At 43.6% G+C, this 23,719-nt stretch overlaps 1 protein-coding gene across 2 annotated transcripts; it reads left to right on the top strand.

The window, feature by feature from the left end:
- Positions 1-5,984: 5,984 nt before the first annotated feature.
- LOC115327803 (histone-lysine N-methyltransferase SMYD3) lies at positions 5,985-23,466 on the top strand. 2 transcript variants are annotated; one of them, XM_029988847.4, is made up of 12 exons: positions 5,985-6,146; positions 17,734-17,797; positions 18,370-18,480; positions 18,651-18,720; positions 18,804-18,931; positions 18,996-19,063; positions 19,150-19,258; positions 19,358-19,459; positions 19,525-19,606; positions 20,418-20,604; positions 22,188-22,296; positions 22,410-23,466. In XM_029988847.4, exons 1-12 carry the CDS (start codon positions 6,037-6,039, stop codon positions 22,515-22,517), a joined length of 1,248 nt encoding a protein of 415 aa, XP_029844707.2. In that variant the 5' UTR covers positions 5,985-6,036; the 3' UTR covers positions 22,518-23,466. The 2 variants fall into 2 exon arrangements, with proteins under 2 accessions (XP_029844707.2, XP_040078630.1); XM_040222696.3 differs by lacking the exons at positions 18,651-18,720; positions 18,804-18,931.
- Positions 23,467-23,719: the final 253 nt, after the last annotated feature.

Genomic DNA, 23,719 nt, shown 5'->3' with positions numbered 1-23,719 from the left:
TAAGTGCCTTATAAGTTGAGTGCGTTAAATGGTTCGTCAGCGAGAATAAACCAATTACTGTATAACGTATAAATCGCTGCCATTTCCAAAAAAAAAAAAAAAAAAAACTGTCGCATTTTTGATTTTGCCGCCCTTCCCGAAAAAAACTGATGCACCACCGATTTCCTCTAAAACGGTGCATACCGGGAAGAAGAAAGATAAAAAGGCTGTATAAGGACTGAAAGGGCATTCTGAAAGAGTGTGCTAAAGAGTACTTCTACTTTACTTTGGAAGTTCATTGTATTTAAAGTATGTTCTTTAAGGTGCATTCCACCCGGTGTACTTACTACTTTACTTGAAGTACATAACCTCTCATTTACTTTGAACTTCCAAGTAGTTTTTTGACGTACTTTAGGCAAGACTGTAAGCAATCAAACACTGTCTGCAAAATCAAGCTCAGGCAGTGCTAAACCTCAAAGATGAAACGATACATCCGCGGAACATCCTTGACCAAAAAGAAGCACACAACAATTAGGCATGCAGAAGCAAAACCAGCTATTAAAGCATTTCTGTGAAAACACAAGCCACTTTATATTCGACTCGCAGAATTTCGCACACGCATCAAAATCTATGTAAGTAGTTCCTTGTTAGCATAGAAAAAAATAGAAGTATCTTCAAAAGTAATTGGCTACTTTTTACGGTAATTAGTAATTTACTGAATTACTTTTCATTTGAGTGATTTCTACTCTCTACTAAAATTACTTCTGAGGATAATACTCAGTAACTAAATTACTTTTTTGAGTAGCTTGTACATGTCTGCTGCCAGCCCGCCACCGCATATAAAGAAAAACACAAATAAATGTACAGAATATACACGCTACAGAAAGTATGTAAAAAGGAAAGAAACAAAGCGATAAAACATGTTTCACAATATGACGAGGATGCCAGCTGCATCCCACACATTCTGGCAAGCCCTCGTGACTCTGCCTCGTTTGTCGGCAGCGGGCTGCGCACACTGAGCGTAATTGTCAGTTGTCAGTCGATGTTTTAACTACCTCGTTGCATCGATGGAGAGGTCAAATGAAAATCACGTTATCCAGAATGCACCGCATCATTTGTCACCTGCGCAGTGGACTGAGTAAATTACTGGTCGATCTTCTGTTCTTGAGGCAGAAAATATTGAAGAGAACCACACTCGCAAGAGCTCACAAACGCACAACTACCGTGTAGCCTACTCCAGACCTCGCCGTAACCGCTGGTTGTACTAAACTGTGCGATGGTAACCGCACGACTGCGCGGCGTCCATTTGCGACCCATGGCCCCGTCGCGCTCGTGCGCGTGCGCAGAAATTTGCCAAATTTTTGCCGAATTTTCGCCGAGCTTTCCTTCAGAATACCGGCATGTGCGGTAATTTGCCGAATCTGAAGTTCGGCAGATTCGGTCCAGCACTGACTTTTACGGCGTGTGTGCGTGTAGGCGTTGTAAACGAGTGGTGGGGGGGGGGGGGGGGGAGGGGGAGGATAGGGCCAATTGTGTATGCGCACCGGGCGCCTTGGTTACTGCCTCCTTTTACGGCGCAGGCGATAGACCCCCTAGCAACGACGCTCAGGCCGGATGGGCTGCTCGGCAACGCGCGGGAACTTAAATTTCGGATTCGGACGTCGTCTGTATCACTCGAAGCGCATTAACCAACGCCCGCGCCTGCGTTCAAGCCGCTTCGCGGCGACAGTGTGCGGCTGCTAATTACAAATCTTTTAGCCCACTTAGCACCCCCCCCTCCCCCCGGACACGCCGCCTTGCGGCGTCCAGTCGGCAACCCAACCCCCCACCCCCCTCTCCCCCGCGCTGTCCCCCATGCACTTCTGTAAATAGAGTCCCATACGACTCAGTTCAGCGATGTGCCGTCAGCAACATTCGTTTTTTTTTTATTTTTTTTTTTAGTGTTAATGGTAAAAAAGAAATGTCGTAAATATCGCCAAATGCCGCGACAAAACAAAATTTTCGAGGAAAAAAAAAGAAGTAAGCCCACACCATAAATAGAACCCGAGTCTGATACGTATGAGGCAGACAGCTCACCACTAAGTTACGCTACCTCTTCGGAAACTCGCACTGTAGCCGCTGCCTATGTTGACGGCGGCAGCGCCTATCTCAAAGCAAGCAAGCAAAACTTTGGTTTGTGTAAGGGTCTATCTACATCTTGGTCCGGACGGCCCGTCCGGCCCACGTCTCGCGGATGGATTCTGCAAAGGGACCGTGGAGCCTTGTTCGTGAAGCAAGGCTGCACGAACCAGCCAATCCGGCGTGAGCGCCGTTGCTACGGTTTGTATCGCCTGCGCGTTAAAAATATGCCCGCGCGAATCGGGGGGCAGTGCCCTTGGTATTCGTTGGGTGCCGCCGGCCAGTGTTTGCTCTGCCCAGTGGCGGCCGTTTCAGGGGGGGCAATACACATGCCTTGCCCCCCCACTCTGAGAACTGGGGGAGCGAGCGCCCCCGTTGCCCCCCCGGTTGGTACGCCCATGGAAGCGTATTCAGTCCGCCCTTAATATACTCCATAAAGTAGCTCTGCGCCTCCCTATACACGGATCTACATTGAAACGCTATGCTACAGGGCACATTTTCCCTCTTCCTATTCTCCTCAGAGTTCAGGGACACGCAACTGGGTTGCCCATCTGGCTCTACGCAGGGCCACTATAGCTCCTGAAACAAACTGGAGTGCAACCTATTGATTTCCATTTACACACCCACCAAAAGCTTTTTTCAGACAACCTTTGATGCGCCCCGCTCCCTGCCCACATGACCCGGGCCTGTATGGACGCCGTCAAGCCCGGGCCTTGCACCATCACCCTTTCCCACGTGACGCTACCACATGCTACGTGGACGCTTCCCATTCCAGTCCTCTCAGCGCCACGGCCTGGGCCACCGTGACGCGCTCCACCACCCCTCCCATTACATACTCCGCTTGCCCCTACTCCAACCTAACTTCGCCTCTCGCTCTTGAGATTGCTTCGTAGTAGTGTTGCGGAATGGGCACCCAATTTGATTTTAATTATATTGCGGGGAATTAGAGTTTCCGACAATTAAATTCCTTTATAGTCGTCAGAATGGAGACACTGGGCCGATACCAGGGGCGGATTTATGGGTCGGGCCGGGGAGGGGCAGTAGGCATTCGGTTGGCGGAAAGGGGGGGGGGGGGGTTATATGCAAAAACCATATAATTCTATTCCCATTCCATTCCCCAACAGCGCTTACGCCATTCCATTCCCATTCCAATCCGGGGTCGCGAAAGCGCAGAATGATTCCGGAGTCATTCCATCTCCGGAGTGGCAACTCCGGAACACTGTTCCGTGGTGCATGCGACTGAAGAACTTATGTTCCTTCAGCCTATTCCCCGGTACCCGCATTTGCAATGATTCTATGAAAGCGAATTCGAATAATGCGCGCGTGCCGACTTCCCTGGATTTGCGCGACGACCTCTCCTCCGCCCTTTCGCAAATTTCCCCTGCCGGTAAAAAGTGGGATCATCAACTTGCCTACGAGACTCTTACCCAGGAGCCGGAAATCCGGCCTTTCCCACCCACGGCGGACGAGGCACAGTTTTACCAGAAGACCATGAAACAACACTACGCACAACTCCCACACTCAATGCAAACACTGCCTACATCACACAGCCAGCTTACTACCTCACAAACACACACAATGAGAGCCATCCAGCTTAACACACTCATCACCCCTCCCGACGTTTTGTCTATCGTTTCAGATCAGATCCCTCTGCCCCAATTGCTCCTGCCCCTAGGCGAACGTTGAGCACCTCCTGTCCACTTGCTCCGTAGCCATCCGGTCGCCCCACTACCCCAACCCCCTCCTCCACAGTGGCGGTTGTGGCTGGCCTCGCCGGCTCACGTCGATCAACTGGCTCTTGTCCGCTTAGCGGAGGAGCACACCTACACTCTAAAAAAATGCCTGCACCTCTACTTACCCGCAAGACACTCAAAGAACCAATCTCCACGATCTATAAAATCGTCTCAGTGAACGATGAAGCGGAACATCTGTTTAGATCTCAAAATGAAGTCTGCGCTCTGGCATTACGCACCGCAAAGCGACATGCTTGCATTGCCTAATGCCACAGCGCAGACTTCATTTCGAGGCCTAATAGATGTTTCGCCTCATCATTCGTTGAGCTGATTTCGTAGATCGCAGAAATTGACTCTTCGAGCGTTTTGCGGGTATGTAGAAGGGCAGGCAATTTTAAGAGAGTAGGCTCTTTATTCGACCCAAAAAATTAAAGTCGTTTCTCTTTCTCTCTCTCAGAAGCAAGAAGCAGCCTAACAGACTTGAGGCCGGGTCTTGCTCAGCATAAAATGAAGCTGTAGACAACTCTTTGCCAGAAGCTTTTTTTTTTTTTTTTGTTATTGAAATGACAGCTGGATTCGGCGTTTCTAAATTTGCCCCCAATTTTGAAAAAAAAAAAAAAAAATACGAGCATGGTCGTGGTTTATTGCGCCACGAAAACCAAATAATCGGCAAACTGCGTGCGCCCTCTGCGTTTCAGAGCTGAAGTGAATGGTGCTAATATATAAAAAATAGAGCAAAAAGGGTGCCGCGCCTTTCCTTTGCCTTATACCGTGTGTTCGTCGTCTGTACACTGGTTTTTGAGCTGGCCCTAAGGTGGTAATTGGCCATATATTTTGTTAAAAGTGTTTATGTATCGAGATTATTTTGCTCGTCGCCTGTCTTTGCTATTGGTTTTCAGCGATTTTGCCCTCATCAAGCCATTCGTGGAGCGAGCTCATCAACCAGTGTACATTAGACAAACAGGGCGCTACAGGAGAGAAAATATACGGGTTGCGATTTCGCCTTATTATGAATATTTCATTACCCCTGAAATGTTCTTTAAAAATACATATAAAACTTAGATTGAACTACGTTCGCGAGTTCAAGTTCAAGTATACGTACATCCTGAATTCGAATTTCGCAAGGCCTGCTAAATGTTTTAGCTCTTAGGGCCGCGCCATGATGATGATGATGATGTGTGTGTGTGTGTGTGTGTGTTTTTCTGTGTCCGGCCTGATTGTTGCTGATTGCTGGTTGACTTGTAAAGAGGTATGTAAGGGAGCAGAGACATCGTCAGGGTTTGCAGTCCTGTACCTCTGAGTCCCATCCGAATCTATTAACGGAAAAAAAAAGAAAAAAAAAAGTAACCAAGTAGGGGAAAGTACGTTTCCCAGAGCCCGGGTCATTGGTCGTCCTCAAGGGAAGGGGGGGGGGGGGGGGGGGGAGGGGGAGGAAGCGGAATAAAAGTGAGTAGGAGATAAGCAGGGTTAAGAATAATAATAATAATAATAAAAACAAAAATAAAAAAAAAAAACACTCAGAAAGGTTTTGCGGGAAAAAGAAAATATGCCACGTGTCGAGGAGGCATTGGAGCGAGAGAAATCCTCTCTAAATTCTTGAATCTAACTGAACGGCTCCAGAGCGGTAGGTTTTCCATCGAAACTGAAGTTGAGGAAAACATTAAGCGGCGGTTTAGATGCAGCACTCATTGTGCACAATGCTGCCGCTTAGGACTAGGATGCTGGACGACGACCCGGAGCAACTCCTGTGCTGCTTTCGGTGGAAAAACAAAAGTAGAAAATAATTGCAAAAAAAAACAGTTGTCAATTAGTAGTTTTGTTCTTCGCTCCAAAATAATTTTTGCAGCATCACGCCTTTACCTTTGACTCACGTTCAAAATATCGGCGAGAAAAGAAAAAAAAAAAAAAAAAAGCCAACAAAAGCGGAGTGGGGAGGGTTCGATTGGGGCACCTGCTTCGAGTCATCGCGGCGTTAACGGAGCTATTTCCGGCGATCATTTAGCGAGGGGTGGCTGGCTGCTTGAACGCTCCCAAGGGCTCTCTCGAAATAGCCCAGCAACACTGGGTACCTGCTCATCGTTGCGCAATGCCCCCGCAAATCCTCGGGCAAGGCTGCAGCTTGCGTTGGACCACTCCGTCGGGGTCGCTCTGGGAGAAGGCCGTTTTCAGTCCAGAGCGGTCCAGCGCGAGGCAGCGCGAAGAGCCGATGATGCGCGCCTACAGACGGGGAGATGTCATCCTGACGTCGGAGCCGTTCGCGTACGTCGTCGACCCTCAGAACGGGGCGGGAAAAGTGTGCGACTACTGCCTCAAAAGGTGAGAACTGCCCCACCTGCGCTCTAAGAACTCTGGAGCGTCTGCTTACCTGCAACGAGCTCGGAAGAGTCAGTCGCTGCAATCCAATGAGGGAGCTCGGCTAATAGCGAGACTGAAAATATATCTAGACGAAATAAAAATTAGCCTGTGCCTTGGCCCGGAGAGGGACACCCAATTATGCTCAGTGCCGCAGCAATCACTGTACGTGCAGTCCACTTATAACGATATTGAGAAAACCGCAAAATCCAATCGTTATAGCCGATTATCGTTATATCTGGATCAAATCAAATCTAAAAAAATAGCGATCAAATCTAAAAAATTTGATCGCTATAAGCGATATATCGTTATATCTGGTATCGTTATAAGTGGATTACACTGTATTCGTATCAGGTCTAAATCTCCCGAATGATTTACAGAAAAAAAAAAAAGAAAAAAGAGACGCTTCAGATTTTTTAGTGTTTTCTAGTCGACGAACTTTGCAAGGTACGGTTGGTACTTGCCCCTGGCATTCGGAGGGGGCGGGGATTACAAATCTTTACAGTTTACAGCGATTGCTCTTTTTAAGTTCTCTGGAAGGCATGTATACCAATTGATGCGATGTAGATCTGGCTATAGTTACTGGTGGCTCTAAAAACGCACGGCCTTATTGTTAAGGTTTAGTGCTTTTGTGTTTTTTTTTCTTACATATTCGTTCCACCATTTTCGGTTTTTAGTTGCACAGTAAGTTTTCGTTTTTCAGCGATATTTTTTATTGATATATTTGCCTCCTTTTCGGTGATACGTAGGTATATCCATTATAGCAAACACTTTTGCACTTTTTTGTTTATATCAGCTTTGGGCGAATATTTACCAATCTGTGTATTTAACACAGTGCTCTCATTGACAGTACGCAACTGCCACGTGAAAGATAACCACCTGTATCTTTTCTATTGGGTCTAAAATTTAAGACAAAAAAATTAAGAATTAGCATTTTAGTTGTCGCATAGGGTGAACATAATTAAAATTATGACACGAGGCAGATATGGACATGTGCCCTGCCCAAAGAGCACCACAAATTGAACCTTGATTTTTTCGGGTAATTTCGATCGCAATAGTATTTTACGAGTATATCAACAACATTATAATAAATCCAAAGATGCAGCTTCGAACTTATCTCCAGGGTGTTTCCGGAAGCGTAAGCCAAATCGCCTTTGACCCCCCCCCCCCCAAAAAAAAAAAAGAATCATCTTGCCGAACAAATGCGAATGTTCGTATTGCTTTGCGCCAATAGGCCCATTTGTGAAAAATAAACAACGTATAGTATACTTAGTTTATTAATTACTTTCAAGTGATCGGCTTATTAAGTAGTGAATGGTATAGATTAAAGGCTCGTTAAGGATGATTCAAAACCACTATATAAACTTAGATAAGAAATATAGAAGGCACGTTCAGCATTTTACCCAGTTCTTCCGTGGCCGAAACGCGCAACCCTCGTGCGCCACACTTCCCTCCTATGACGTAAGCGAAGCTTCATGCCTCGGCCATGTGGGGCAGGACCGCTGGTGCAAAAATGCGCTTCTTTAGAACACCTAAACCTAGAAACGGGCCAAATATAGACTTTTTTTTTTTTCGGAACGCAGTAAAGTGTTGTACGTTCCTCCTATATTTGTACAATAAGTTGATTTGACCTCTTAATGACCCACCTCTCATAAATGGCCGTGTACATGCGCTCAAAAATCGGAAAGCTGCCGACGGGATGTACTACAGTAATTAAAGCTGAGCAATCAGCCAGTTTTTTTGTCGTTGCTGACATGGCCAAGATATACACGATTACATTCTAGTATCTTGTAATTTTTTATTTGTTGTAACATGACTAACATTTACTGACGTTTACTTATAACGACGAAAATAATCCCTGGAGAAGGGGAGCAAGAGGGACAGTATTTTTTAACAAATGAACTTGTCGTTTGTTTTTTTGGTTCGCTGTTTTGGCTCGTTATTTTAAGTGTGTAATGGGGGGGCTTTGTAGGATTGCCGTTATCATGCTACTATCTCGAGCTGCTCAACTTTAGGGGGCGGAAGATATGTCGGGAAACACGCTTTTATCTCTGCACCTCACGGTGAGCCCACGAAACAAACCAAAGATAAACAAATGCGGGTGCCCAAATGCATTTATCACCGCGTTTGAAAGCACGGTATACTTTACGTACTCAGAAAACTCCGATTGTAACGAGTAAATATTGTCCATAGTTTTATTTTAATCTTTGAAATTGCCCTCATACTCTGAAGGGCTGGCGGACATTTCGTCCGGCAATGAAAGCAGTCCGAACCCCATCTCCCAGTGGACCGAAGACTTGGGATGCAAAAAGCGCGACCTCGAAAGAGAACAAAAATTAGCCCCCGAAAAATAGTTCACTGTTGAACCCTACCCACCTGTGAAGCAGGACAGTCCAATAGCTGACAGCCCTATAAGAAAGTGCATCATAAAGTCACACAATAACCCCCCCCCCCCCCCCCCCCCAGTGTTCCCCCTCTTTCTAAAAAATAAAAAGAAAGATACAAATCTTCTAAAATAGAGACCTTTTTTTTTCCGTTTAGAATCGAATTTTGAAAAATGAATTCGGCATGCGTTTATCGGTTTTTATCGGTTTAAATCAAGAATGCAGAAACCTGCTTCTTATGCTCTTCATTGGTTCCTCAGTGTTCTGAACGGTTCATCCCACAATCTGATTGCCTGCGGATCGATGATAAGCTACTTGAGCTGCACATTACTACGGAGGTAAAGTTTTGTACGAAAAATTACGATGATTAGTTTTATTTCTTTTTTTCTTTCAGGATAGTTATATAGGTCTCGACGGATAGAGGAAATCACGTGATCGGTTTATCTAAGCTGAGTTCCGAGAATTCGTTCACCTCTCCGCCGCTTTCATGGTTGCTCTCCCGCCTCTGATCTGAGGTGTCCGTTCTATTCGTCCGAACTGCGTGGTTTTCCGAACTCGTCCAGGGCGACTTCAGAAAAGGTTCAGGATCCCACGCAGCAGGAAAACGGACCCAGTACATTTCATATAACTAGATTATTATTATTATTAAGGAACTTTATTTTCAATTTCGATACATAAATAGAGGAAACAAGGGAAACAAGCTATGAGAACAGCTTGACGGAGCCCCTTCTTCCCTTCTAGTGGCATATACAGAAGACAAAAACAAAGCAACAGCGAAAAACACCGAGAAAACCGACATAACAAAGTAAAATACAAAAAAAAAATCAAACAGGCCTCAAAAATAGATTTATTCGTTTTCGCCCTACATTAGTGCAGTTCGTAATTCCTGAATTACAATAGAAATAATATCAATGTCATTTTTTATTAGGGTTCGCATTATGGTAGGAAGTGTGTATTTGAGTGATTACATTGAATACAGTTGTTATGACACAGTGGCACAGTCCAGTGTTCCGCCGACTGAGTTGGGTAGCAAGTTGCATGTTTTTTTTAGCTGCGCAAGGTTTACTAAACTATCCCCACCTCTTTTATTTTCTAACTTAAAACTGATTGCGTGGCTATACTTGTACATGTTGTAAACAGGAAGTATGCTATTTTTTATGAACAGGTCCTGGGTGCTAGCGTTGTAACAAACATTCTCAATGCGATGCACATATATTTTTTTTTTTTTTTTGCAATATGAATATTTTTTGGAGATTTCTGCGGATGGTTGTGCCGCAAACTAGATTATAATAATTCAGGTGAGAAAGAAATAAAGTCTGGTATCACATTTCTCGGTAGAATGAAACAGTTAGGAGACGCTAGTTCAACAACCTTTGACAATCTAGTGCATAAATCAATTACATGATTTTCCCAAGTACTGATTCAAAATTACACCTCAACTCTTAAAATTATCTACAATATCTACATACTTTGCATTTAGGACAAGGGTCTTAGTCGCATAAACATTTTTGTTTTTAGTTCGAAAGACGATTGCTTCCGTTTTACTCACATTGATCGTCAGCGCGTTATCTGAAGACCATTTCTGAAACGCTGTTAAGGTCACGTCTGCACAGCTGATAAGCTCGTCGCCAGTCTTGCCAGAAAAAACAGGCTCGTGTCATCCGTGTATATTACAAATTTAGTCCGTGGATTTTATGTTTACAATGTCATTAATGTAGATATTAAGATGCTTCCTTGTGGTACAGCGGATATAATTGTCTTTGTTGAAGACGCGAAACCATTAAGATGAACAAACTGTTTACGGTGATCTAAATATAATTTAAGTGAGAGAACGGCTTGACCTCGAATTCCGTAAATATCGAGCTTTTCTGGTAGTAAACTGTGATTTATATAACCAAACGCTTTCGTAAAATCTACAAAAATGCCAAGGGCCAATATCTTTCTCTCAAAACTCCGTAAAATAAATTAATTTTGTTTAAGCAAGGCAAGTTACGTAGATCGATTTTTTTTTAAAGCGTAACCGAGCATTAGTAATTATTTGATGCTTATTCAAAATCTGAGATACACGAATATGTATGATTTTTTCTAAACCCTTTGAGAATACCGGAAGGACAGAGATAGGCTTGTAATTGCTTTTGTAGTTCTTATCTCCCTTTTTGTACAGCAGAGACACTTTATCTGTTTGCATGAGTTGCGGAAACACACCGATTGAAAGACACAAGTTAAAAATATGAGTAATAAAGGGGATGATCAGAGGTAAAACATACTTTACTGGTCTAATCTGCATATCATCCGCATCACAACTATGACTGTTATTTAATCCCATAATAACCGTAAACACCTCTGCGTCAGTGACTGAAGGTAAAAAAAAAAAGGAAGTCGCTGTTTCTAAACGTGACATTTTTACATGCGTCGCCGCTCTTAGTACGTTGAGGTAAATTTATGAAATAGCCATTAAATATATCTGATAAAGATATGCCAGTAAACGTGACGCCGGCAGAAGAAATGCTTTCTATGTCATTGGAGCGCTTACCACGCCTGACAAAAATTTTTTTCACAACTGCGGCCTTCTGAAGGTCTAAAAGATTTATGATGGTAACACTCCCTGGCCTTCTCCAAGTCCGTTGTTTGTTGATTACGATAATTTTAAATGTCTTGAGGTTTTTGGGATCTCTAGTGTTCGTAAACGTTTTAAAGAGAGCGTGCGTTTTTAATATTTATTCTTCCGAGTAAGTCAGCCGTTACCCAAGGTCTCCGAATCCGCCTTTTTACTTGAATTAGTATGTATAAAAGTTCCTGAACTTTGTGAACAGAATCAAGATGACAATGCGGGAGAGCTGGTTCATTCTCATAAAGGGGGTAAACAGTGCAGAGAGAGCGAAGATAGAGAGTAAAGGTTCTGTTATACTTCGGCGTCAAGCGTAACGAAAGCGGCCTAGCGCAGCTCACATAGGTACTGATTGGCCGCAGATAAAGAGGACCTTCTCGCCGGCCAATGAAAGTTCCCCGTTCTGCGCTACGCTACGTTCGCTGCGCTCAACGGCGGACTATAGCGGTGCCTTAAGGAGACGTAGAGGACACAGCGCTGGTATACCCTTCTTGTGACAGTGTGAACTATTGGCAATCTTCATCGCGTGTTTTCAAACCTACTTTCACGGCTTCGTCTTTAGGCCACCAGGAGCCGTGAATATCTGAATTGCTTGATAAGGTAGTCGAGCGAACCTGCCGCCAGAGCTTCCTGTTCTAGCCGCTAGGGGCCGTCGATTTGGCTGGAGTCAGCCATAGCTGGCCTAGAATTAAACATTGAACTACGTTCTGCATAGCCTAGTTTAAACAGTACTATAGATGACACACTGCCCAACTGTGTTAAATATATAGCCGACAAAGTTCTAGAACTGAACCATGATATACTATAAGAGATACTGGTTCTGTCTTGTACGGATCGGCAGTCTGTGAGGTCGATCTGAACTAATTCGGAATATTTTTTTTTGTAAAAATTAACAAACCCAGTATTTTTGTTTTGCAATTGTGTTTAAGAAACACAAATTGAGAATTCCCCAGGGGATAAAGAACACATGGGGCACCCAATATAACACATTTTAAACGTGGTATTTGCGCTGCGCGTGACAGTGTAGCACACATCGCCCGTGAGGCCGCTCCGTAGGCGCAGCGATTTTGGAAAGCGATCCAGCATCTGCACGAATAATTGGAATCCAAACTCGACAGAAAAAAAACAACAGCACCAAGGCTTGATGGTGCAAAGAAAAAATATAAATGAACAATGCTCAACAGCAAAAACAGCAGCAGTGGCTACGGTGTTCCACAAGTGTGACTGACTTCCAAGGTCAAGGGAGCTCTTTCCGGGACTAAACATAGCGCCCACGGCTTGCGCCCTGTGTGTGCGTGAGCACCTTCGTGGTTCGTACTACCTGCTCCCCTCGCAAGTCAAAATAGCTACCTCGCTCCGGTGCAAAATTATAAAAAGAGAAAAAGAGATCTTGAATGTTTATACAGCGAAAGGATGGTCGTCTTTGACGTATGGCGACACGGGTTCACGCTGTGGATGAGGAAAGGGGGAGAGGGGGGGGGGGGGTGAGTTTGTTAGCTCACCGCAGCTCGGAATACGGAGTGAATGCTCGCACCGCAGAGCACAAGAATCTTGAGTTCAATTACTACCCCTGCCTGGTTTCATCTGGAAGAGCATCATAGCGACGAGCCGTTGTGTATCGCCATGGGGGCTGACTAACTTCTCGCTGCATAAAGAAACGCACAATACAATTACATTGTGGATGAGGAACCGAGCCAGTGCAATACGACTGCCAACATGGGATCTTTAGCCTGCATCCTAGTGATTACACGACCCCACACCGGTAGGATCGGCATCCAGTTTTAAAGAGCCATATATTGAACCGAAGACTGATGATTGGGGCGTTTCGTGGAATGTTCCCGTGGCCAGGGCCGCGGAAGTGCGCCTACCGCTCTGAAATAAGTGCACAAGTGTTACATACGTGGGGGCCCAGGCCGTCCGGGAAAGTGAGCAGGAGCTAGGCTCCACAGTCAGCTGCAAGTCATCGCGGGTGGTGTTCGAGAATGACATTATATTGGGCAGTACCTGCCAGACTCGGGTGAATTACGTTGCAAATGTCAAAATATCATTAGATTACGATAGAAACTGCTTTTCCCCATAAATATTTAATTATAGTCATATTTACGCGAGTGCAGAGTGTAATTTATTAAAATTAGGCACTACGTTCTGATTTATTGCTCGATAGCTGGAGATTCATTATACGGCGTTTAACGCTCGTCAACTGTCGTGGCCTTTTGAGCCACCGACTTCACTGATGGTATGAGCTGATATCGGGGTATGATACAAATCAGTTGTTATTACTCTTACTCTTACGCATTCCGAAACTCGGGAAGCAGACGATGCAGGCTTGCGTTCGTCGGCAGTTACATGGGAAGACGTAGATAAAAATTAAGAGTCCAGTGTCATTAGGTAATGTAAAGAGGATACGGATGCATGGAATTCAGGATAACATCCACTTCAACTGAACAAAATGTGCTTTCAGGGTAGGGTTAGAGACCTTGCGGCGGCGTCTCACACTGTTGACGAGTCGCTAGAGAACATCGGCGTGCGTCGCCTGCGAAGCGGCCGCATAAAGGCATGGTCAAAGAGGCTCATCTTTAAAAAAATAATTTCTCAGCAACAACGAAAAGTACTTTTTTAATTTTTTGATATATTAAACTGATTAGATCAGTACATTTTAGCCCTCAACATTCTAAGTTCCAAAACCAACTAGCCCAACAACCTTCTCTAGAGAGATTAGATAAGTTGAACTTTTAGTGATTTCGAAAGTTTCGGGCACCGCTGCCTTCACTTATTTTTTCGGGCTTTCACTATGCCGTTTCTGCATAAACTTGGAGATTTTGGGATTTAAGTTAGACGCAACAATCGAGGTTTTGACAATTTTTACAAGCAATTTAATTATTAGCCTTAAGAGAAAAAAAGGTATTGTAGTTAACAAGCAAATCTAAGTTTACTAAACAAAGATAATGAATTCTCATAAAGTCTCTTCTTTTTGGAGTTCCCATTCGGACTCAAAATGGCGTCTTTAAATATTTGTTTTTTAACGTTAGATAGGACATATTATTAAGTAATTAGGCACCAGCCTAAATGTTTGTGTTAAGCAAACCGTTTTTTACAGTGTTTTTCTTATTTACATAGGTTTTATGCAAATTCCAGAAGTTCAGGCAATGATATCAGCAAAAAAAATTTTTTTTTCTCTTCACAAAAAAGTATTTTTCTTTTCACAAAAAAGTATTTTTCTTAGACTTCAGAGGCTTCTTTATCCAAATTATTTTTTTCGTACTTTTTCTTTTTCGTCCTGCCACTGAACGAGGGGACACGGGTGATGCGCGTTAGTACGGCATGACACTTGGACAATGGATCTCTGGGTACCGTCCAATGAACACGACCGTGTAGCATCGAAGGCTTTAAAAAAAACTAAAAATAAGTGGTTAAGAAAAAAAAAGCTCTTCCCCGGTTCCAGCTCCCAGCCAAAGGGCACGTCAAGGATCGCAAAAAGCATACTAATTAGCTCAATAACTTGCTAAAATTTAATAATGAATTTTTTATTAGTGAAAATAAACATATGGTTCAAGTAAAAATCTTGCTAAGCCGTATCGAAAAGCAGTAAATGTACTAATTTGAGAAGCATGTGACGAAAAAGCAACACTTAGGACGTTAAAAAAAAAACAAAAAAAAACCCCGCACAATCAAGACGCTTTTTTATGTTTCGGTTTCCTATCGGGGAGCATTTTAGCGCTGCGGTTTCGCTCCCCGGTGACCGCAGCGCGAAGGCATTGCCTCGCCTCACTCGAAGGACCGCACGAAAGATGGAACACGTGTAAACGCCTCGGCCACTGGGCAGAGAAACGACTGGCGCAATTAATAAAGCTTGGACTTCGCAGCGCAGCGTAGCGCAGCGCAGCACATTTAGCACTGGCGCTAAGATGCGCTCCTATTGGCGACGTGAGTGATCGAAAGCGTCGCTGTGATCGGTCCTCCATGATAGGCCGAATACTGACTATGACGTCAGCAAAGGATTTCCCATCGACGGAAATAAGAGAAATAGAAGAAAATTTTTTTACGGTGTTGGTAATGTTGGTTTGAGAGTGCAATGATTCCAAGCTTCCAGCATGCTCTTTACAAACACCTTCAAACTTGTTGTTCACAAGGTAATGACATCACGAAAGGTAACCTTAGGAGGGTGCCACCAAGACATCTCGCCGCCAATAAACGTTCGCAAACACGACGACTTGGCGCCGTCATCTTGCCGCTGGTGTGGGTAGATCGTCTGATACAACGTCATTCGACCAACTTATTTACCAGACTCCCACGGAGAGCGTGATCCCTTACGTGCTGACACCCATGTCAGTTTCCGCTCATAACCAAATCCGGAAATGCTGTTTGGAGCATCATCCTTCTTGCCCGCTGCGACGCGTCTTGCTGTTGCAAAACGCGTCGCAGCGAGCAAGAAGTTTGGCGCTTCGAACTGAGGGGTACGAGAAGGAATCATGCTGACCGTGGCAGTTTGTCAACTGAGTTGATCGAGTAACGTTGGTCTGAAAGTCGAACATCGCTCAGGCGTACCCGCGGTTACAACACTGGTGCCGAAAAAAAAAACGTTTTTCATCCACGGTGGTGAGACTAGCTCTCAAAGCGCAGCTGCTTGCCCCCCCCCCCCCCCCCCCCCCCCCTCAAAGATCTATAAGAAATCCGAAATCTTGAAACGCTTCCGAATTCAGCTTTTTTTCTAGAACGGAGTAAAAGGCTGCCCCTTCCTTATATCTTTCTAAAATTAGTTGATTTAGTGATTTTCGATTGTGCTTATCAAGGTGTCTCATTGGAACGATTAGTTTCTTTCGCGAAATAATGAGGAAATTAGTAAATCTTAGCTACATATCGATCTAATTAGTACGTTTTCTGCAATTCCTGACGTTCTCTATATTTGGCAGAGGTTCTTTCCAGAAAGTGTTTTCCTTTTTTTGTCAACCACACCATTTTTAGGAATTTTTGAAAGATTTGAGTTAATCTCTTTGTATACTTATGTTGCAACTAGTATTTTTTATTCTTAGAGCTTCCTGTTCAACCAAACTTTATTGCATGGTCGGGAAGTTTAATCACGTTTGTATTTCAACTCGAGGGGTAGTGCCAATCAAAACAATAAAATATGTGTGATAAATATGCACACTAGTTATTGTTCTGAGGTCAAACACATTACTAAATCGACAGATGGTTTGCATTGTGCCTTTATTTTGGCCTTCCTTACTGAAAAAAGAAACTGTCTGTCTCACATGAGACCAATAATACAATTTAAAATAAGAATATCTGGCTTCTTATATAGTTTTTCTCAATGAAAAACGGCAGGTTAATCTGGTGTTGGACCTTTGTTGTCTACCATACTTTGCTTGTGAGATGGCTAATAAAAGGTATTTTTTTTAAAGATCTTGAATAATTTGAAAATAAAGGAAAATTTTAAAGACATAAATATGGCGCACAGAAGCCTTCAATATTTTGTATAGTGTAATGTTATTATGTTATATGTGTACACTATGTTGAAGATTGCCTTGAACCCATTAAAACCGTCACCGTTCAGTGATAAAACTTCTTAACTTTTGCATTTTTGTTCACGTGGGCATTTCATATGGTATTACGGAAAATAGGTCAAAAAGGTGTATTTGGTTTCTTATGGTAGGGTTACGAAATAACGTCATGGCACTTGTGGAACTTTCGGCAAGTTCAACGCCTGAATAAAAATGGAAAGCTCACGTCTGACACACTTTTTTACTTATTTTGGATGAAGCGAACGTAAACTCCAATGGCCTGGTATTTATAAGGTCAGGAGGCGACAACAGCAGGAAGTCCCAAATAGGAACTTTTTCGTCGCTTAGGAATTATATGAAATTCGCAAAGATAAAAAGGTAATGGATGGCGGGACACTGTCACCTTTTCAGGACACCGGTCCCTCTATAGCCGATTGCTGTATAATTTTTCTTTTTACTTATGCCCCTTGTTCACGCGCGTTTCGAAGGCCGTCAGATTGAAGGACTTTATGAAATCGGTAATAAAACTCGGGATCCCGACTCTGCACGTGTCTCTCGGCGTGTGCTTGTTCTCCGATTCTCTCAAGTGTGAAAGCCTTTGAAATGCGCGTGGACCAGGGGTATAGAGCTATACAGTAGCTCTAGCCATCACGCTGGACTTTACGTCCGACGCAGCAGAGGATGTGGCAAACACTTCCCTCAGACAGCTGAGCGCACGCGTTGGCTCAAATCGGCCACTCTTTGCCCCATCGCATTGATGTTGTAACTATCGTAATGTCTCCAAATTTGAAAGGGCCGCTTGCGGAAGATTTTATGAGTGCTAACGAGGCGGAATTAATGGGATGCGTTAATAGCGTGGAGCCACGCACAGACAGCTGGCAGTTTTAAATTAAACTTAATTACGAAGAACCCTAAAACTGAGGCAAGAAAAGGGCAGCACAAACACGAAGTCAATTTACACCAGCTTGTTTGGGCTCTCTACTTTTTAATTCTGAATTCTCGTTCCCCGTGTTTTGCGTTCGACTGTCGGATTACGCTTAGAAATATATTTTTTTTTGCAGGTCTAGTCGTCTAAAGGGTTGTCCGAAATGCCGTGTAGCCCATTACTGCAACAAGTTCTGCGAGGTGAGAGCTTCTCTAGTTACTGCGTACTTGGCGAAGTCGGTCGTAGTGATAGGGTCACCTCCATGCATCTGTTTCTTCTGGCTGTATGTTTCGAAAGTTCCACTTGACACACTAGATAAAAAGCAAATATGACGAAGCACAGAACATGCCATCTTTTGAAAGATGTCATCTTCTGTGCTCCGTCCGATTTGCTTATTCTTTCGTGTGTAAAATTGAACCTTACCAACACGCTCAGTTTTTAATTAATTTCGAAAGTGTAACGGGCTGTATATTTCCAGTGTTGTTTCTTCGATCATGCCTAGACTGTATGCTTCTTAATCCAAGGTACAAGGGCCACAAGTAAATGCAACACATATACGATAGAGGAAGAATGTGGTGGGTAGAAAGAAAGAGTGGTAGGGTGCATCAATGGCTTAACATTCGTCAACGCACTGACTGTTTATTCGGGTCTTCCGATGACTTGGTACTCCTTGTGTTAGACGTAACCTTCAAAATGTCTCACTGCAGAGTTTCATTCTTTAGTATACCCACCCTTAGTGTAGTTTCTTAGACGGGTTCAATTTGCCTTCTAGAGTTCTGCGCTGTCAGATCATCAGACGGAATGCTGCTATTTTCAAGAGATGTTCCCGTGCATCCCCAACACTACCGTGCGACTCATGGCTCGCATCCTCATCAAGCTCCGAGTAAGCAGCGGTAGTTGAACAGAGCTCTTAACCACATGAGTTGAATTACCTATCTGGGAGCCAGTAAGAATTATGTAAACATTATCAAAATAATTTTTTTATTATTCAGAAGCACCTAGTAGGACGCTGCGTGTGCAAAATTCGTTCTACTTTGTTCCGCCCCAAAATAGAGAAGGCACATGAGAGACTGCAAGGAAGCAATCCTGGACCAGACAAGGACCTTTGAAGACTTGGAGTCACGTGAGCTTATTTTCAGAACAAGCGCACACAACGTACCATGTTTTTGAAGACTCCACACATGACTGAATGTACACATCTCGCAGATTCCGAACAAATTTTGAACGACCCAGCTGTCCTGCCCAGGTTTAATGCAGTGTGGGCAACTCTGCGAGACCTCTTGGGAGAAGGAAACATGCCAACACTGCTCGAAGGCCTCGAGATATTTGGAAAGGCGAATACACTTTGCCGTGTTGTCTCACTTTTTACCGATATTGTGTGTCATCTTTTCCTCGCAGGTGTTGATAAACAGGTTCTGCATCACGGACGATGAGCTGAAGCCTGTCGGGCAGGGACTGTACATTGGGCAAGTCTCTGTCAACCCACGTTCTAATAGTTGACGGCGCACTATTTACTGTTCCAGAAATTATATTTAACTGGCGTTCACAACAGGGCGTCCATATTTGACCATTCTTGTGATCCGGACGCTGCCTTTGTGTTTGATGGCACACGTCTGACTGTGAGAGCTGTTCGGGACCTAAGTGTCAGCAGTGTACGAGAGGTATGACTTACCAAATTGTCAAAATAAACAATTCGGGAACGCTATAAATGAAAAGTAGAGTAGATAAAATAACAATGATTTTTTTTTACTATATTCCAGATTTACATATGTTATGTTGATAAGCTTCAAATGACTCCCGACCGCATTGAGACACTTCAGAATCAGTATTACTTCACTTGCAACTGCACTCTCTGTCATCAGGTATAATTTTAGTTTATCGTGTCAAACACTTGCTCACTCAAGCGCACTTGCTTTACTATTTCCAGAAAGATGGAGATTTGCTTCAAGAGAAATCCAACAGTCTTTCAGTAAGCATTCGCAATCTCCAAATGGAGCTGGAAAGTACAGGTACAATATAAAACTCAAGAAATGATCAAACCTTTCAACTTGTATTAAATTAGCTATGTCTCGATGTGACAGCATGAGAATTATACTTGATAATTTGTTCGCTGTGATTGATATATTATCTGCGTGTCAATAGAATATTCTTGGGTGCCTACTTCTCTCAAATTCATGCTCAGATCAGATCAATTCTGGTCGGTTTTCTTAACCCCAATGTTTAAAATTAAATATATTAAAGCTCACCAAAACAGGCACAAAAACTTTGTCCCCGTTTTCAGACTTATTCAGCAGTTGCAGCTATTGGAAAGCAAAGTGGTAGTGTAAACAGGTTCGTTTATCATGTAAAAAAAAATAAAAAATAAAAACTGCGCGAAACTGAAAACAAGGACGAAAATACACCCAAACGGGACGAGGTGTGCTCGCAACTAAGTTTATTGAAAAAACAACAGCAACGCAAATATTCTTTTGTGTCGTCCATTCACCCCAGGGCTTTTCTCCCTTCTCCTGGATTACTATGTCTAACTTAAACCAGCTCGCCTGTATTTCGCTTCGGTTTCACAGATACTTCCCGGCAAACGCTAAACAGATAGTTGTTAAAGTCGGCACGCGCCTCTTTTTTCTTAAGAATTCATTCAGACTCTGATATGGCTAAGGAAGCCTTGCTGACATAGTTGTTCTGTCGCGTTTTTATAACAAATGCCTAAAATAATTTTTTTGGACCACGACAGGTTCTTCTAATGAAATGACGGGTAGCAACAGCGCGTGTTACAAGGAGTGGCAATTATATATTGAGAAGTGACGTTCCCCGGTGTTTCAGACGACAAGCAGACCGTGGAGTGGATTTCGGAGCGCACTCGTGAAATCCTCAGTTCTCAGGTGAAAGAGTTGCCCCCTAATGACATCTCCCGAATCGAGGCCTTGGAGCTGGCTTTTGAGTGCTGCGCTAAACGAGGCTTGCATGCAAAGGCGGCTGGTTATGCAATGCAAATACTCGATGTGCTCAGGTGAGGGAGCTCTTTCAGTTCAACTGGAGGTCTTTGATCGTTACTCAACATTTTCTGTACCAAAATAACGTGTAATTTATTTAATTAAGCGCCTTCGCCCTGAGTATTTGCTGCTACTAAGTGAAAATGGCCTTAAATGTAGTAGGTATATCTTATTACCTTGTTCAGTTTTCACGGTGGTGCGTACTAAATTATAAAGTTTAAAATTTTTTATTCTGCTGCATATTCCACTTACTTCGAGGTCGATATTTATATGTCCAACTTCTCGACATACTAGACATAGTGCGGTGCTCACCCAAATAAACTTGCCACCATTGGAAGAACGACGGAGAGTAGCCAGATTAAAACTGCTGCATTTGATTCAAAACAAAAGGTTAAACATAGATTCCCTGCGATATTTTAAGTCTCGCCCTACCAGAGGACTTCGGGGCGGTTATGCCGAAATGCTGATGCCGATGAATGCCCGGATCGACATTTTTAAATATTCTTTTTTTCCGAGGACCATAGCTGAGTGGAACAAGCTCCCTCAAGATGCTTTTGCATGTGACACCGTTGAAGGTTTTGAAGCCGGCCTGAGAGGCCTCGCCCAACAACACATATAATGTATTTTTCTTTAATTTTCTTTTCTGTGTTCTTTAGTTCGCTTATATTTATATACGTCTAAATGCATCTGCGTCTGAATCATTCATGTGCTTATCATTCAGGGAAGTGTGCTTTACATATTTGGTTATTTTACTAATGACGCACTCCTGTAACGGCCAATAGGCCAAGAGTATGAATAAAAAAATAAATACTCCCCCTTGAGTGGAATTCACTTACACCACCAGTGTGGTAGCCTTTTCGTGCCCTTCCAAGATCACTTTTCGAAGGAGATCGTATTCATGCCTGGACAGCTGCTTCCGTCTCATCAGTGACTGCGAAATGGCGTCCTTGCAGGGTTTCTTTATGACCGCGAGCAGGTGATATACACTGGGGGCCAGATCAGGCCGTATAAACGCACGACCGAACGCCCGACAGGTCCTACGAGGGGTAAAATGGATGGCCGAACTCGACCAACGCCGAACAACCACTGACTCACCTGAATGCGCGTGACACCATGATTTATCAGCGCCTGGTTGGGTTTGGTCATCTTTGCGACGCGTCGCGCGACATGTGAGGTGTTTGGTGGCGCAAACATGCGGTCCAATTTGGCTCCCACTGGTTATCGCCTGTGAAGGGTCACGAAAAAACCTTGCGAGGGCGCCAATTCCCTGTCGTCGATGAGGTGGAGGCAGCTGTCCAGGCTGCACTTCCAGAAACTGGTTCCGGAAGGGTATGGAAAGGCCGCCCGCACACCAGCGACGAAACTGCACTCGGCTCCACGGGGAATATGCCAATAATGTTAACATTTCTACCAACCTGTATGTTGTCGGAACCTGCTTAAAAATCGAGTGGCAGTCAATACGGTAGACCCTTAGATATTTTAGCATGCTTATAGTTGCTTGAACGCTTTCGGGCGCCAAAAACACTCCGGTTTGTCGTAAGAAATAAATCAACCCAACTATTTTATATTTTCAACAAAACTTTACCATTCTGCGTTACAGGTGTTGCTACGGCATATACAGCACAAAGTATGGCCTCTTTTTGTTCAACATAGGGAAGCAGTACGATGCTGCAGGGGACCACCGTAGCGCTGAGACGTTCTTCCATATGGTAAGTTCATTACCTTGATTGCGGTTACATTACTATCTTGTACCAGTGCAAGCTTAATTTGCGAAGACCGCACCAGCTAACGGGAAGTTTTGAACATTTTTTTTTTGTTTTAGGCGTCATGGAGCCTCTCCGTCACCCATGGCAAGACCCATCCGGTTTTCCGAGAGCTGCAGGAGCGTCGACGAGCCAACCGCAGGTGTATCTCAGGTCCCTGCAAATAAATAACAAAATCTTCAATACACACAGGAGTATAGTTAAGTATGCAGGCTCCACGTTGCTTTAGGAAACTACGCAGTATATTGTGGAAAGGCGATTGACTAAATATTTTAAAGGAAACCGTGCTAAAGTTTCGGAGAAAAGCTTTTTTTACTTTTTTGATACGAGTTATGTTTGGGACATATACCACTCAGATACCTCGAACACACCTTGTTAGCAAGTTTGTTTTCATACTACAATTTAACGTCCTCAATATTCCACAAAATATCACGTTTGTGATAAAGCAGTCTCTTCTGAAGGTTTCTCGGGCTGACAAGAAGTTGAGTTTTCTTTAACGGCAGACAAAAGTATGGGCTGACTGCGGTAATGATTCTAGGCTATAAGATCGCTAAGGTATCAGTCCTAATCCCAAGTGACTTAGGACGAAACCACCTCACAGCTAAATACTCTGGTACAACTATGCGCAGCTTAAATAATGTCGCGGGTGCACTTGCATTCGGTGAATGCAAACATAAGGGAAAAATGGAAAAATAAAATAAGCAGAACTCAATCGTTATTCCTGCCATGTCACTCGTTGACCTTAGCTATTGACCAATGTACTTACTTCGACAAACGAGAGTGCTGAACCTGTAGAGCTGACACTTGAATAAAAGCGAAAATCAGCACCAAAATTGGTTAAAAATGCGAAGGTCAAGACACGTTCTGCGCTTGGTGTCACCTCCACGTAGGCTGTAGATTGCTCGCCAGATATCGAAAGGTATTTACGCTTAAATATTGCAATGCCCTGGTTTTGGAGATATGTGGGAGAAAAGCTTAGTTGCAAGCTGCCCTAAGCGTACTAAGATGCTTTATTTTGCTAAAATTTGATGCCTGGCAATGAGTACTCTGTGTCGAGCGTTATTTATATTCGTTTTATTAAGAAAATACAAGTTCCAACAAAACATTTCATCTTCTATATGTGTTCTGAGGTATAGAAAGTGATGGGCTAACAAAAGCGTTTAAACGTCGTTTTTTTTTTTGCAAACCCTGTCTGCGTTTATTTACCTCAACTTCCATTTAAATAAATAAAAATAAAAAAAAAACCTTTATGAATTATCTCACGTTTCCGTCGTAATTTCGCGGTGGTGGCTCTGGCTATGCAACAAATATGTATAGTATCCACTGCTTCTGTTGGCGAACTCAGTTGTCTATGGACGATGAGTGGCAT

This window comes from Ixodes scapularis, unplaced genomic scaffold, assembly GCF_016920785.2.
Source record: "Ixodes scapularis isolate PalLabHiFi unplaced genomic scaffold, ASM1692078v2 PGA_scaffold3__209_contigs__length_174095766, whole genome shotgun sequence".
In the NCBI taxonomy this organism is placed as follows: domain Eukaryota; kingdom Metazoa; phylum Arthropoda; class Arachnida; order Ixodida; family Ixodidae; genus Ixodes; species Ixodes scapularis.
The sequence above is the reverse complement of the archived record's forward strand: the minus strand, read 5'-3'. Positions and strand labels throughout refer to the sequence as shown.

Coding starts and splice junctions, on each gene's coding strand:
- LOC115327803 (XM_029988847.4), top strand. CDS start 6,037: ATGATGCGCGCCTACAGACGGGGAGATGTCATCCTGACGTCGGAGCCG. Junction 18,481..18,650: donor GCATCCTCATCAAGCTCCGA/GTAAGCAGCGGT, acceptor GCCCCAAAATAG/AGAAGGCACATGAGAGACTG. Junction 19,259..19,357: donor GTGTCAGCAGTGTACGAGAG/GTATGACTTACC, acceptor ACTATATTCCAG/ATTTACATATGTTATGTTGA.